This window comes from Ostrinia nubilalis, chromosome 30 (genome assembly GCF_963855985.1).
Source record: "Ostrinia nubilalis chromosome 30, ilOstNubi1.1, whole genome shotgun sequence".
NCBI classification, from domain to species: Eukaryota; Metazoa; Arthropoda; class Insecta; order Lepidoptera; family Crambidae; genus Ostrinia; species Ostrinia nubilalis.
In genome coordinates, this window is record NC_087117.1 from 4,437,358 (window position 1) to 4,452,347 (window position 14,990).

A 14,990-nucleotide genomic window follows, 5' to 3' on the forward strand; every position below is an offset into this window, starting at 1 on the left:
TAATGGTGAGGCGATGTTTGATGTCTTACTTTTGTACAGACTCTCATAGTACTTCCTCGCTACTTCTAACAGCTGTTCTCTATTAGTGACCAAGTCTCCTTTCTCGTCAGTTAGTTGGAAAATCTCCTTTCGTCCATTGGATAACTGAGATCGCAAGATACGTCTGCTAGTATTTGATTCTATGGCAGTGGTAATTTTGTCCTCTTGGTATTCTCGCAAATCTAGTCTTATCCTTTGGCGAACCTCTTCGTGGAGACTACGATAATCTGTAGTGTCGGAGTTATTTTCGATTCTCATTTGATGACGTCTTTCCATGAGCTTAAGTGTTTCCGCTGTTAGCTTTTTAGGTCTGAAATCGATTTTGTCAGGCATGACCTCTTTCTGTGCTTCCTTCATTATCGATGTTATGTGTTCATTGAGAGCTTCTATTGGCATTGTTTTCTGTGTGTCCAGGTTATGTAGGTGTTTACTGTTATATTGTTGGTACTCTTCTGCCCTAGCTCTAAATAGATCAGGAATAATGTGTTGTGGGATATGACGCCGGGTGAGTTTCCGTCTCTCTGTCCTGGTGTTAATGTTAAGAGTTGCACGAACTAAGCGGTGATCGCTGCCAGTATAGAAGTTGTTGAGCACTGACACATCTTGCACAATGTTTTTGCGATTACTGATTATGTAGTCATATTCATTCTTGTGAACACCATTAGGGTGTTGCCATGTCCATTTGTGTTGTGGCTTTTTATAGAAGAACGTATTCATGACGTACATGTTACTTCGCATTGCAAAGTTCACCAGTTCTTTCCCTCTTTCATTCCTAACACCATGACCAAAATCACCGATGCAGTACTCAATATCCATCTCCTTTTTACCGATTCTAGCGTTAAAATCCCCCATAATGATGGTAAAATGGGATTTACATTTTTGCGTGGCCGTGATCACCTTTTCGTAGAAATCTTCGATTTCGCTATCCGGGTGACTTGCGGTGGGGGCATATACCTGTATGATAGCGAGTGTATATTTAGCTGACAGCCCAAGTAGCAACAGATTATCTTCATAAGGCATTGAAGATATCTTGAAGGCTAGTAGCCTAATTCTAGCCGTTGTCTTGGCCAAGACAATAGTCGCACTCAAGAAATCTTGAAGTTATGCCCCAAGACAATGGTAGGCAAAAAAGGGCACAATCCTTTGGAAATCACTGAGACAGAGTTAAGACAACGCTTAAGGCAGACTTAAACCCTAATTAAGAGTGTAGTTTTAAGAATTTCTAAACAAGTACTATAATATAACTTGTAGTATGACTGTAGACAAGGAAATAGAGTTGAAGACATCTTGAATACTTATTTAAGAGTAATAATTATTTTTACAGCTAAGGTTTATTTAACTTCATGAAGAATTAAGTAAGACACTTTTTATTAAAGAGGAACTTTAATTTAGTAAACATTGTGATCTTTAACACTAAATCAACTTTAGATAAAGGTTAATGAAAATGGCGATTAAATTATTTTAATAACTAATTTATATGTCTAGAATAGACCATGAATGTCATTTTTGCATAGGAAATATAAAACGCATTGTGGTTTCTCGTGTAAAATCAATGGATAATGTTATAAAACAGGAGGGCCTTGAAAAAGACCTAATAAGATAAATAAAATATTACGAAATTGTATTGTATAAAGAAAACTTTGAGGTTATAAAATAATATTTTATTTTATGCAAACGTTCTTAGACATTTATGCAACTAGAAAAAGTGTAACAAAGACGTACTTCAATTTAAATGTCCTCTTGATATAATATTATAGGTTAAATTCTGATTTATTTTTTGTTACACATAGCTCATAATGGCGGTAATTCTAATTCGTCTTAATGTAGCAAGAGTATAGAAGATTTTGAATTTGTAAGTTTAGTTAAGAAAGAGTTGAGTCAAGTTATACTTTACATAGTATTAGTTTAGAAACATTAGATTTAACTTACACTTAAAATTCACTTGATGAAGTATTACTTAAGTGCATATGGTATCAAGTAGATCTTTAGTTTTATTTAGTTAAAACTAGATAGTTTTCATTCTGTCTTAGTCTTGCTAAATTATTGTTGCTACTATACATTAAAGAACAATTCATTTACTAACTAATTTATTAATTACATAATTTCTCCCTCGGATTGTCCGTGTGGAAGTCGAAAATGGTTCTAATAGGATTTAAATTGGTTTTTACGTTTTTAGTTTTGTTATAACATATTGGGCGGGTAAATTGCACCACCCGCATATTTCGTAAAGTATTATTTGTAACACTCAGCGATAAGCAATTAAATTTATTGAATATCGGATATATGATTTTTGCCGTATTTATTATGAAAAGTTTTTATTTAATTGTTTTTATGGAACTTTTAACAATTTGTGATTTTGTTAAATTTAATCACACAGTGTTTCTAATTTATTATATGAGAAGATAGAGAAGCGTAAATAAGTGTGGATTACAACTATTAGAAACATTTTTCGGTAGTTATTATGTTAAGATTTTTTAAAGGTAGGCCTACTGTCACCTGGTTAGTTAAATTGTATAATTCATGTTGTACCCAACTTTACCATACAATTTCGAAAATATTTTAGACAATACTTAATTAGTAAATCATATTTTGAGTTTACTTATAATAGCATAATTTAGTTTGCGAGCGACCGCACGCATTTTGTATCAATAACACCGGTCAACAAAAAAAATTTTTTTTGCGCATGGATTTTACTCATTATATTCTGATTATAATTATAAGCAAACGTATATCAAAAAGTGAGATTACAAATCGAAAATATTTGCTTTTTAAGAAGTTATAGCGATTTGAATTTTCCATCTTCATAGTAGAATGTCTCTTAAGATGCACGTCACATTCTCATTGGGATATATTTATAAATAATTATGAGGGCTTATTCGCAAGAACAAGGGGCACGCTTTCATCAAAATATAGTGGGATTTGAGAAACGACGTTACCAAGGCCAGTATACTGAAAGCATGATAGGGTTAGATTTTTATGAAAAAAATCTTCTATGGAACATGACAGGAAATTAGAACTTTTCATTTTTAATAAATATTTGGACCCTATTTTAATTTTTCTCTTGTGAGAATGAATCTTAAATGGATGTTTGTTATGTTTTAATAGTTAGAAAGAATGAATGAAAGAAAGAAAAAAATATATTTGGCAACAAATTAAATCATCTCTATGTTCATGCTTCATACATTCATTGATATGAATTTTTCTATTTTTTTACACATAAAAGCAAATTCAGAACAATTTTTTGTTGTTATTCTTGTTTCTAGGTTATAAAGCAATAAAAATAAGCTATGCATAACCCGTGCGCATAAATACTGTAGACAGTTGTAATTAATACGCACGCAGGTGCTCCTGCATTACCTTGAATTAATAGGCGTGATCCTGTTTTATCGAAATCGTCCCGTTAAGTGTATTTTTTCTCAAAATGTACTAATTCTAGTAAAAAAGTAATTAACTTAATCTTCAGAAAACTATTTCTAAGACAATGGTCTTTAAAAAGTCCTAAGTAAATCTACGAATACTTTATTTACTATGCAACACTTAAATAGTACTTTATCTATACTATTTAGTATTAAGTGAGCATACAAAAAAACTTAATTTAGTAAAATAAGATTTTTTTAACTTAAGCTTAGAATAACTTAAGACCAAATTATCTAAAGAATACTTAACTTGGTTTTGGGTATTCTTAATTTGCTTAAGTAGCACTCGATGAAGAATATAAAGTCTTAAAGAAAAAAATCTCTATTCTAAGTTAATTTGGTTTTAGCTTAAGTGTAAATTTAGATAGAGTTAAGACAAGTAAGATTTTGCCATTAATACCAATTGCTACTTGGGAGTTTCACTTTTACATATGACACTCTGTTGGATACACAGCCAATTTCTAGTACGCGGTCTTTTATTTCCCTGTTAATCAGAAAACCGATTCCTCCCACGCCCTTGCTTCCACCTTCCTTATAGTAGAGCATGTTACCTGATGGTAATGTAACAAGTTCTTCGCCGCTTCTTCGAATCTCACACAGTCCCAGAATGTCCCACTTAATTCGCTGTAGCTCAGTTTCAAGTTCTATAAGCCTATCTTCTGTGGACAGCGTTTGCGTGTTATATGTGGCCACGTAAAGTTGTTTGTTGCAGCCAGTCAACTCCCAGGGATTCCTTGTCGCACCCCTGCTCCGTGTCACCCGGCTGCTGCTAGAGCCAGGGAGTGACAGAGCGCTGGGAACTCGGGGTCGATTCTTGTATTTGTTTGTCATGGTTGAGGAGGGGTATTTAGCCATTAATCACCACGCCAGCAACGACGGGTTGGTGATCGCAGTTCAATGACCGGGTCTGACGGATTCCATCACCGCTCAAAGATATTCGCTTCTACAGCCGAGTGCCTCCTTCTGAGGTCCGCCTGGTAGAACGCAAGCAGACTGCTTCCTCTGCTAGGGCCATGCACTTATTTTATGGCGGTGCAAACTCGCCGTGTCACAGAGCCATCATTAGGTATTGTGGTATTTCCATGGAGATGCTCATGCCACAGAACATCCCGCCACACCTTCCGTACCCTGCCGCCTCGGTCCGGGACTGCTTATTTGGGGAGGTTTCCCCTTATTCGCAGCTATCCTACATACTATAGGATGTATCACTATCCGCCACCTGTGACCCGTCAAGTAGCTGAGGCCCGCCCTTGATCAAGTCGTCTCCCTACAAGATCACAAAACGAACGAGTGGATCAGAGAAAAGACGAGGATCAGCGACGTGGTGGAAGAGATAGAGAGCCGTAAATGGAGATGGGCAGGACACATTGCACGGATGAACCAGGATCGCTGGGCCAGAAAGACCCTGGAGTGGAGACCCCGCAACAACACCCGCGGCAGGGGAAGACCGCCTAAACGATGGACAGACGATATCCGGCAGCAGGCTGGAGTGAACTGGATGCGTGTGGCCAGGGACAGAAAACGGTGGAGGGTTGAAGAGGAGGCCTATGTTCGAAGGCGAACCCAAAGGCTGACATAGATAGATAGATTTAAATTGAATGCATTAGTAATTTTGTCAGTCTTTATTGAGATTTATTTAAGTTTATCTAACTGACAATTTTATACAGATGAGCTGTCTAACTCAGCTGCATAAAATTGTCTTTAAATTTCTTATTTCTTGATACCAACTTGATTTGCTGATGTCTGGCGATATCATCTGAGGTAGACGCAAGTCTGTCACTATTCTACTCTCTTAACAATTTACATGTTTAGTTATAATATCTTCTGTGACCGTGAAATATTTAACTGTTGGTCCAGTATAAAAATTATCATAACAATGTTATTACGAAGAATGTTTTAAGTTCCATAAATGCAACCATCTTGTAGTAAGTTTTGTTGATTCGAAACATAACTACTTAGATATTATTATTTAATTAACGTTTTTAACTAAATGATTTGTTTTTTCTTCATTAGCTGATTATTTTCTAGTTCTATGTGATACTTCATACCTAAAAATACCTACCTACTTGAGTACATAATTAAATATGTAATTATCGTAAACCGTAGTCTTTGTCATCACGATTCTAGCGAATGCTGTTCATTGTGGGTGTTCTTTTGTGACAGTCAACCAAGTATTGCCAATGTTTTTGTATAATAATTTTAAAACAGTATTTAATTTTACAAGTGATTCTAAAAGGAAATCAATTCCAAAATGTCCGGAAAAGAAGTGAAAGAGTGGTTCGTGGATACAGTTTTTGGAAAATTGGCAGGTGAGTTCCATAATCTAAGTAAGTATCATTATTATTTTCTAAGTAGGTACACGTTCCAAACCAACGTAGTATTACATGAGTATCTATTCTTTGAGTATTACCGTGCCAACGCGGTCAACCTGCGTGTGCGATAGCGATGACAATGGAACGTAACGAAACAACTTCAAAAACAATGGAAAAACTATGTACGACTTTTCCAGACTACTTAGGTACCTAAAAACTATTCAATAGGATAATTATAAATAGTAAGCACACACACACAGAACAAGAATAATAAAAGAAATACATAGAGATAGTACAATTTAGATATCGCTATAACACGATCTCTACCAGACAACCTATGATCAATGTGTAGCCCGTCTATCAAAACCCTTTTTCTCTACAAGTTTGTAAAAAACCCTCGCCTCGGCGAGCTTTCACCTGTTTTTTTGCTACTTGCCCTTCTTATAATAGAGCTGGCTATAAATGTACCTCCAGCCAGCTGCCGGATGTCGTCTGACCACCGTTTAGGCGGTTTTCCCATGCCGCGGGTGTTGTTGCGGGGTCTCCACTCCAGGATTTTTCTGGAGTGAACTGGATGCGTGTGGCCAGGGACGGAAGTCGGTGGAGGCTTGAAGAGGAGGCCTATGTTCGAAGGCGAATCCCCTAAAGCAGTGGTTCTTAACCTTTAAGTCACGATGGACCACATTTTACCAAATTTCTGTCTTGTCAGGGACTACTTATTTTTATTCAAAATCCTATGAAAGGGGAGGTCGATTTCTCGCCCATTGTGCGCCGTTTGCGTTGTGTTGACTCGACTCATCACGTCACGTCACTAGTTTATTGCGATGTCTTCGTGGACCACTTGGAATGCCTCCAGGGACCACCAGTGGTCCGCGGACCACCGGTTAAGAACCACTGCCCTAAAGGCTGCTATAGATAGATTATAGATAGATAGATAAATGTACCTGACTACGTCCCTGTTTGGTTCCAGTTGTATCCTGGGGAGACCCCAGCCGTCCTCCAGTGCTGATGGTCCACGGGTACATGGACACCGCAGCCACATTCATTCCTCTGATGGAAGAACTGCCTGATAGTTATTACTACGTCGCCTTTGATGTTCCAGGTCAGAATCTATTTACTTTTTGATATTTTTTATGCATAACAAGGCAGGTATTTGACCGCAATCGCACGTAGAAGTGAAATGCAGTCTAGGATGGTACACATCTGCCCTGTAAGTGCCTATTCACTCTCGCCTTGAAAAGGCCCGTTATAAAGTGTTCGAGAAAGACAGCAGCAGGCAGCGAATTCCAGTCCCTAGCTGTTCGCATTATAAAAGAGTTATCGCAACGCTTAGTGCGAGCTGTGGGGAGTGGTGAGACCACCTGATAGACCCAGAAGTCCCGGGTTCGATTCCCAGTGTAGTAATATTTTCTCCTCTTTTGGTTGGTGGGGTAGGATTTGCAAGCTACCACCATCTTACCTAAGGATGAGTTGCGCCGCTTTACTTTAACCGTGACTATAACCATCTGCACCGGTGTTTTTTGTATTGAGTTTGACAGACTTTTGACGTTTGCTAAAGTTAAAGTAAATGGTGCAATAGCAGACGTCATATCAACTATTTGGATCAAATATGTAATTGCTCAATAATGAATAAAAAAAAATAAAAATAAATAAAAAAAAAAACTCGGAAAGGGATCAACACCGTATCGTCTTTCGCGCGCTGTCAAGCGTTGCAGTATGGAGTTTCATACGAAGAATACTGAACGCCTCGAGTTGATATGGTTACGATCCCTTTCCGGGTGGATAAGTGTGCTACGCCCTTAAGTCTGTTGCTATAACAACAATTTGTTGTTGTTGTTTGTTGTTTCCAGGCCATGGCAAGTCGTGTCACCTTCCCATGGGCCCTTCGCCGACCCAGACTATTACCATAGAATCTGTGAGAGCCGTGGTCAATTATATGGCATGGGACTCCTTCCTGTTTATGGGGCATTCCATAGGAGGCATGGCTGGTACGTACTGTCATTGGCATAACCAGTAAAGTATTAGACAACTCGTTCGCGCTAAGTTTGCCAGTCCGTGGAATGCGCGTCCCGTCATCCAACCGCGATTAAACGCAATTAGTTAGTGATTAAACGCAATTAATGTGACTTATTTTACCCAAATACACAATTTGTATCAATAATAATAAATAAAAAATATTTTAAATGGTAGTTTGTTATAGTTACGCTCCCCCTCGAATGATGTCTTAACGCCAGCGGCAAACTTAGTGTCTACTTAGCGCGAACGGATAGTAATTAACTATTGACAAAACAAACATTATGTTCGTTCTGGAATTTTTGCATGTAATTCAATTCGCTCCAACTATTCCCACCGCTGCCGCAACTCTTGTATAGCCAGGATCTACAGCTTAACCGCCATTAAAAACCCAACCAGTGAAGGTCGAGCTTAAGTCTGTCCCGGGGGAAAGTTAAACTGTCTTTGGACCCGCAACGAAATGAGGGCTATCGTTTTAGCGCTCACCAGTTGGCGCCACTGTAGAGTAAGGTCCTGTCAATCGCCAGGGGTGCCAACTGTTAAGTATTTAAAAACGATAGCCCTCATTAATCAGAAGAACATAGGAGCATGGATGTAAAAAAGTCCGTTTTCTTTTCAGGTGTCCTCTACAATCGCCTTTACCCTGGGAAAATAACTAGAATAGTGCTTTTGGATCCTCTGCTGGCTCTGGCCGTCTATTACAATGTAACGCACGACATACAAGAGCATTATCGGCGTTCTTACTATAATTATTACGACCAGGTTATTACGTAAGTAAACTTTCTGTCCCCCTAGATAATTAAGGACGTAGCACAACGTGACAGTTGTATTTCAAAAGACCTGTTTTCGCTTTTAACTACTACTGTAGGTACCTATATGTACATTTAAAGTAAAACTACCTAACTTTAAAAATTAGTAAAAGAAAGTAACTAATAATTTAGAAAAAATAATTTATAAAAATACGGGGAAAGCCGGCAAAAGACTGCAGAGTTTTTGTAGGTAAATGACCATAAATCTTTCTTTCAGCAATAAAAATCCACGCAGTTTGTATCCATATGACAAAGCTGTTTCAGTCATAATGAAGAACCGACAGTTGACCAGAAAGCAGGCTGAAATCGTTCTCTCCAGGTCTTTAGAGCCACTTACAGGAGGTCTTTACAGGTAAAAAAAACATTATCCGCTTTGCACTGAACGGAATTCGAACCTTAACTTCGAACTCCTCCTATGTTCTACTGATTTAATTTCGTTGCGGGTCCAATGACAGTTTAACTTTCCCCGGGACAAACTTGGCTTTCACTGGTTTATGACGGCAAGCTGTAGATTCTGGCTACACAGGAGTTGCAGCGGTGGGAACGAGAGGTGGGAATAGTGCCTTTAGGTAAAAACATTATTGTGAAAACGATTCTGAAAGAAGTGGCAAACATCGGATCTAATAACTCAGTATTGATAGTAGCGCCCTCCTTACAATGTCATAGCTGGGACGGTTCAATGTTGGTCCAACTTTGGTGCCAATACTATTTTCACATTGGTAGATGGCGTTGGGAATTGGGGCCAATAATATGTGAAGCCACCATTTCATTTGATAAATGAGATTTGATTACTACTAACTCGGCCTAACGCATTTTTGTGACCCATTATGATGAAACTCGCAAATACTAGGCTATATCAATGCAAACGATAGCATTTTTGTTTCACTGCTAGAAATTTTTTCCCCCAATTTCCACAACGATCAGTCCTGGGCGACCTTCACTAGGTCGTCGATTCACCGAGGGGGAAAGCCTGCCTTTACTTAACGAAGTAAAAATTAAACTTCCAGGTTCACAACGCAGCCTATAATGAAGAAACTAGGCTGTCTGCCGTTACGGTTGAACATGCTAATCGACGTATTATCAAAGCAACCGCCCATACTGAGCCTTGTGGCCTCCAAACAAAGGTTTCAAACCCATGAGAAGGAATTTATAGAGCAGTTAAGCCATGTTCTAAAGAGAGAACGTAATTTTTACCATACCATAGAAGGTCACCACGACGTTCATGTCACAAATCCGGAACTTTTGGCGCCATTTATTGCGGACTTTTTGAAAAAAGATCCGTTGGTCAATAAGAAGGCCAAACTGTAAGGCTGAGTTGCAACACCTTACTTGTAACTTTTCACTTACGCCAGTATACGTAGGAGCCATCGATATGTCATCGCTAGCGACTGCTTATAAAAAATTACATGAATAACTAATTGTAAGTATGACGCACTCTAGCGAATGTAACGGGCACTAAGTAGAGTAGGTATAAGAAGATTTTAAAAACATAATAATGTTTAAAGCCCGGTCTGTGAGCACGTAGAATTTTGTCCAATGACCCCAAGCTACCCATCCTCACTCGCTCGCACACTCACTGCGGGCGCCCGTCGCACAGTCGCGACAGCAACATAATTACTCGCGAGCGATAAGGATGGGTAGCTTGGGGTCATTGGACAAAATTCTACGTGCTCACAGACCAGACTTATATTTATTTAGACATTATAGTTCTTTAAAATGAAACATGAATTGTAAATAGAATTTATTTCAGTATACATAACATTTTGATAACTTCCAAAATCACAATTAAAATAAAATATCACAATCACCATAAAATAAATATGTTTTCTTTCTTTTCAAATTTTTGATTCTAAATAATATAAAAATCCTAAACCTTTAAAATCTTTATACACCTCAAAAGTATAGTAAATAATATTTTTTATTTTTATGATATTCACTTATTTTTAATTCAGTCTTAACAATTCATTAAGTAAGTACATTGTCATTATAATTTCAGAGAGTATCAATTTAAAATGTCAATAAAATAACATTTTTACGAGTATTTAAACATATTCCTAGGATGCTAGAAAATTATTATTTAATTTTCATTTAAACGGACACAACATTTTTTTGAATAATTACTTTTTTGAAAGAAGACAAGGCGATTATCACACTGCACCGCGCTCCGCCGCGGTACGCGGGACGACAGATTTAATCATTATATGCAAGTACCTCAGTTTGTATAGAAAACACGCGAGGCACAACACACTGACAACGCGTTTGCGCGCGGGATTAGTTATATGTCGCCACGCGGACCGCGGCGAAGCGCGGTGCAGTGTGATAATGGCCTAACATAAATAGTAATATTTTTTTACAAATATGTATGTATAGTCAATCAAAGTTTAGCCTTCTTCATTGTTTTACTCAAAAAACCTAAAACACATCTGGCCACCGACTCAGAATCAGTCAAATGAACGTCATGGCCACCAGTCACTGTTTCTACGAAGAAATAATCCGTATTTTTTTGTAATTCCCTAACTAAATGCAATGCTTTCTCATTCCGTTCCCTAAAATCTGGGTTCAGGCTGTTTGAAGCTGAAATTATAAGGGTGGGGGGTAGTAATTTTGAAAAAAGGTCTACATAATAATCAACAGGGTAATTTTGGGGTGCTGGAAATTTTAACCGCTTGTCCCAGGCCAATCTGAAAGTAAATAATAACATTAAAAAGTAAATAATAAGATTTGTATATTTTATAAGTACCTACATATTCATACGTTTCGATAATAACGTTAAAAATCATTTAAAAATCCTATGAGAACGTTTTCGACTTCTACGCGGACGAAGTCGCGGGCAAAAGCTATTTGTAAAATAAATTAGACTAAATTATTAAAAATGCCTGACCCAGTCATTATTCCACGCGAACAAAGTCGCGGGCAAAGCTACTTCTTAAATAAAATGAAACCAACTTAATAAAACCATAAAATACATACTTATACAAATCTTCTCCAATACAATGAAGATTTCTTGACAGAACCAATTCCGCTTGATTTTCATTTAACCCTCTATTCCTCATCACTGCTTCCAGAACTTTCTTCTTAGTATACACTCGGTCGTCATGGTTGTATTTTTTGTATTTACTATAGTATTCTTTGTAAAAAGATCCGTAGTACTCCTCATAGTTGTGAATTTGAAGTCTTTGAAGAGACGGCAACGGATCAAGAAAAATGAATTTTGTGATCTTTCCGGGATATATTCTGTTGTAGAATAAACCTGAAATTAATTAGAAATTTATTGAAGCATCTTTATCCTTACTAATATTATAAATGCGAAAGTAACTCTGTCTGTCGGTGTCGCTTTCATGCCTAAACCACTAAACCGATTTTGATGTTTGGCATAGATATAGTGTACGAGTCCCGGGAGGGACATAGGATAGTGTTTATCTCGGCTTGTGAAATAGGGACGCGCGCGATAAAGTTTTTCTCAGACAAAATTCCACGCGGGTGAAGCCGCGGGCAAAAGCTAGTGATTGAGAAAAATGTTTGGAATGTTTAACTGCCTAGCTCGCATCAATATTGTTCAGCAGTCGACATCCTGTGGCTGAGATGATGATGATGATGACACGGAACTCACCCTGTTCGCAGCCCATGGAGTGTCCAATAAACACAAACTGGTCCCAGTTGAGGTGTCTCAATGCATACTCAACCGCAACAAGAAAGTGGAGCCTCGTTAACATTGGACCTGAAATAAAATTGTTTGTTAATAAATAAAATAAATAAATAAATAAATCTTTGGACAATTTCACACAGCGCCAGCTAGCCCCAAAGTAAGCAACTTAATGCTTGTGTTATGGGTGCTAGCTTAACGGATATACTACTTATATACTTTTTTTTTAAATACATACATATTATACATAGTTACACCCAGACCCGTCACAGAAATTAAAATTCATCATTTCAATTTCTGCCCGGCCGGGAATCGAACCCGGGACCTCTCGGCATAGTAGTCCGTTCTGAACCACTACACCAAACGGCCGACAATAATACTATTACTTATTTGACACCATTCCCCAATAATTTATTTATTTATACAATACTGTGCTAAGTATAATATTGTTATGTACTTACACTTTTTAATAATTTTAGATTAAACGTAGAAATTTTTATTTGTAAGTGTAACAACACTAGTGTAAAATTGTGGGCATGTCCGTTGTGGCTACAGTAAATCCGCGCCTGAACTATTAATCTTTACCCTGGGCACATAAGGATCAAGGGAGGCCCTTCTCATCTGGAGAAAGATCTGTTATAAGAACAGACAGGGGCCTCCTTGCATGCCCTGAGTGCCCAGTGGGAAAGAGGGGCCTGTCTTTACCTATAAGCAGTCAGACAGCCCTCTGTGCTAAGGATGTATGGAGGTAGAAGAAACACCGCAGCATGTGGTCATGGAGTGCAAAAGTGTAGCAGAACTACGACCCAAACATGAGGCTAAGTGCGGCATTTGATTGCTCTGCAACTAACTAACTAACCTATAGGAAGTGGATCTGACTGCCCATGCCCTGGTAGGTCCATGCCAACGTAATAGTATGAGTCCGGTAGATGTTCTAACAGAGGGATGAAGGTGGCAGCGCTATCTTGACGTCCGTGGACCAGGAGAACCGGAGTGCCAGAGGGATCGCCCCATGATATCACTGAAATGGTGAAAAGCGAAAACTCTTTATTAGTATGTAGGCCTTTTTGGGGCATTCAAGCACTTTGGTAGCTCAAGACTTCACGGTGGGGCGACCAGAGGCGTCACCATAGTATAATAATGAGATAGGACCCAAAGATATAGCATAGGAGGCGGAATTAACATAGCTGAAAAAGTTTGTTGAAAATAGGTAGGAAGTTTTCGAGTAGGCATTTAAATTTCTTTCTAAAGCCTACAAAAACCTGTTTACACAATTATACTATAATTTATTGCGCTATTTTTAGTATACCCGTACCAATATTGGAAGTCCAAAGTTCTTCATTATTATTGATAGCAGTGTTTGAATAGCAATAAAAATACCAAAGATTGCATGAAGTTTTTAAGTGCCTAAAGGTTTGTGTAAAGTACTCACAAGCTATTTTACCCCATGGCGCATCAATAAACCATTCATTTGTTGCTTTTATTTTATACATTTTAATTCAAAACTAATTTTTTGCATAAATTTTGTGAAATCGTCGACTAATCATGAGCTGAGCAATCAAAACAAATACATGTCATTAATTGACAATTATTGTCACTGTCAAAAAAGTGTAATTAGTGATGTCAATTTGCGAAAACTCGTATAGAATCGTAAAAATATAGTAAGGAAATTCACATTGCAATTGAATTATCGTTAAGGAATCAATACTCGAAATTGCTTTATGTTATTTGAAAATGAAAAATAATTTATTGCCAGATCAAGAGTACAAAATAAAAACAGACTTCCACCTGCACCGCCTGTCCTGTGGATTAGTTATCTCTGTGATCTGTGATCGAGTTAACTGCGCACCTGGCGGTCATGACGTTACATCGCGCTGGTACTAGGGCGAACGCTGGGTGAGTTTGCTAGTTACCTCGATCGGGTTGTTGGTAAGTACTACTTATTCTCCCAAATGTTAAAAAGATCCCATCAAAAACAATACTTGTCAAAAAAACCAAGTCTCGCAACTCAGTTGTTCTACGGTAAAAAGTTGTGAGATCCATGTAATACCAAGTCCAGGCCAGGAAATCTTTAACGTTTTACATAAATATATTGACTTGGCCATCAAGATTTCCTGGCCTGGACTTGGTATTACATGGATCTCACAACTTTTTACCGTAGAACAACTGAGTTGCGAGACTTGCACCCGTATTCACAAACATTACTTTGAGGCCTCATAGTGCGCGTTGACGCACAGGGTCCCAAAAACCTATTCATAGACAATACTTCAGTGGTGACAAGCACTATGCGTCCCTTAGAATGAACGCAAAGCTAAGGTAGACAGGGAGCTGTATTACGCAACGCATAGTGTCTATTTACGTCAAAATTTTTAGGTTATTCTCGTTTTTGAGGTTTGTTTGCTTTATTTATGGTTGTATTCGATTAATATTATCTTACAATGGATTACAGTAGTGAAGAAGAATTTGATAATTATATCAATGAGCAAAGTAGAATAAGTACCAGAAAAGTGATACGGGATTCCCAAAATCCCTTTGATTATTACAATTCAGACGAATTTAGTTTAGGTTTTCCAATGATGGGGTACTTTTCATACTTTTACCACTGATAAAAGAAGACCTGAGGAAATTAACTGCGAGGAGGCCTTCCAGTGCCACCTACATAATGTATCAGTTGCTAGTGGCAAATAAAACATAAAATTTTTAATAAAGTTTTATTTTCATCAATCTTCAATGTCTAATTTAATTGTATGTATTTGTA

General features: G+C 37.8%; 2 protein-coding genes across 2 annotated transcripts; one reads left to right on the forward strand and one right to left on the reverse strand.

Annotated features, from left to right (window-relative positions):
- Window positions 1-5,629: 5,629 nt before the first annotated feature.
- On the forward strand, window positions 5,630-10,380 carry LOC135086047 (serine hydrolase-like protein). The gene is made up of 6 exons (XM_063980815.1): window positions 5,630-5,764; window positions 6,738-6,869; window positions 7,618-7,755; window positions 8,400-8,550; window positions 8,807-8,941; window positions 9,597-10,380. The coding sequence occupies exons 1-6, from the start codon at window positions 5,707-5,709 to the stop codon at window positions 9,895-9,897; spliced, it is 915 nt and encodes a 304-aa protein (XP_063836885.1). The 5' UTR covers window positions 5,630-5,706; the 3' UTR covers window positions 9,898-10,380.
- A 104-nt stretch (window positions 10,381-10,484) lies between these two features.
- LOC135086045 (serine hydrolase-like protein 2) lies at window positions 10,485-13,776 on the reverse strand. Its single transcript, XM_063980813.1, has 5 exons — window positions 13,665-13,776; window positions 13,092-13,253; window positions 12,200-12,307; window positions 11,560-11,839; window positions 10,485-11,270 (listed from the first exon to the last, which is right to left on the reverse strand). The coding sequence occupies exons 1-5, from the start codon at window positions 13,723-13,725 to the stop codon at window positions 10,964-10,966; spliced, it is 918 nt and encodes a 305-aa protein (XP_063836883.1). The 5' UTR covers window positions 13,726-13,776; the 3' UTR covers window positions 10,485-10,963.
- Between the last annotated feature and the right edge of the window lie 1,214 nt (window positions 13,777-14,990).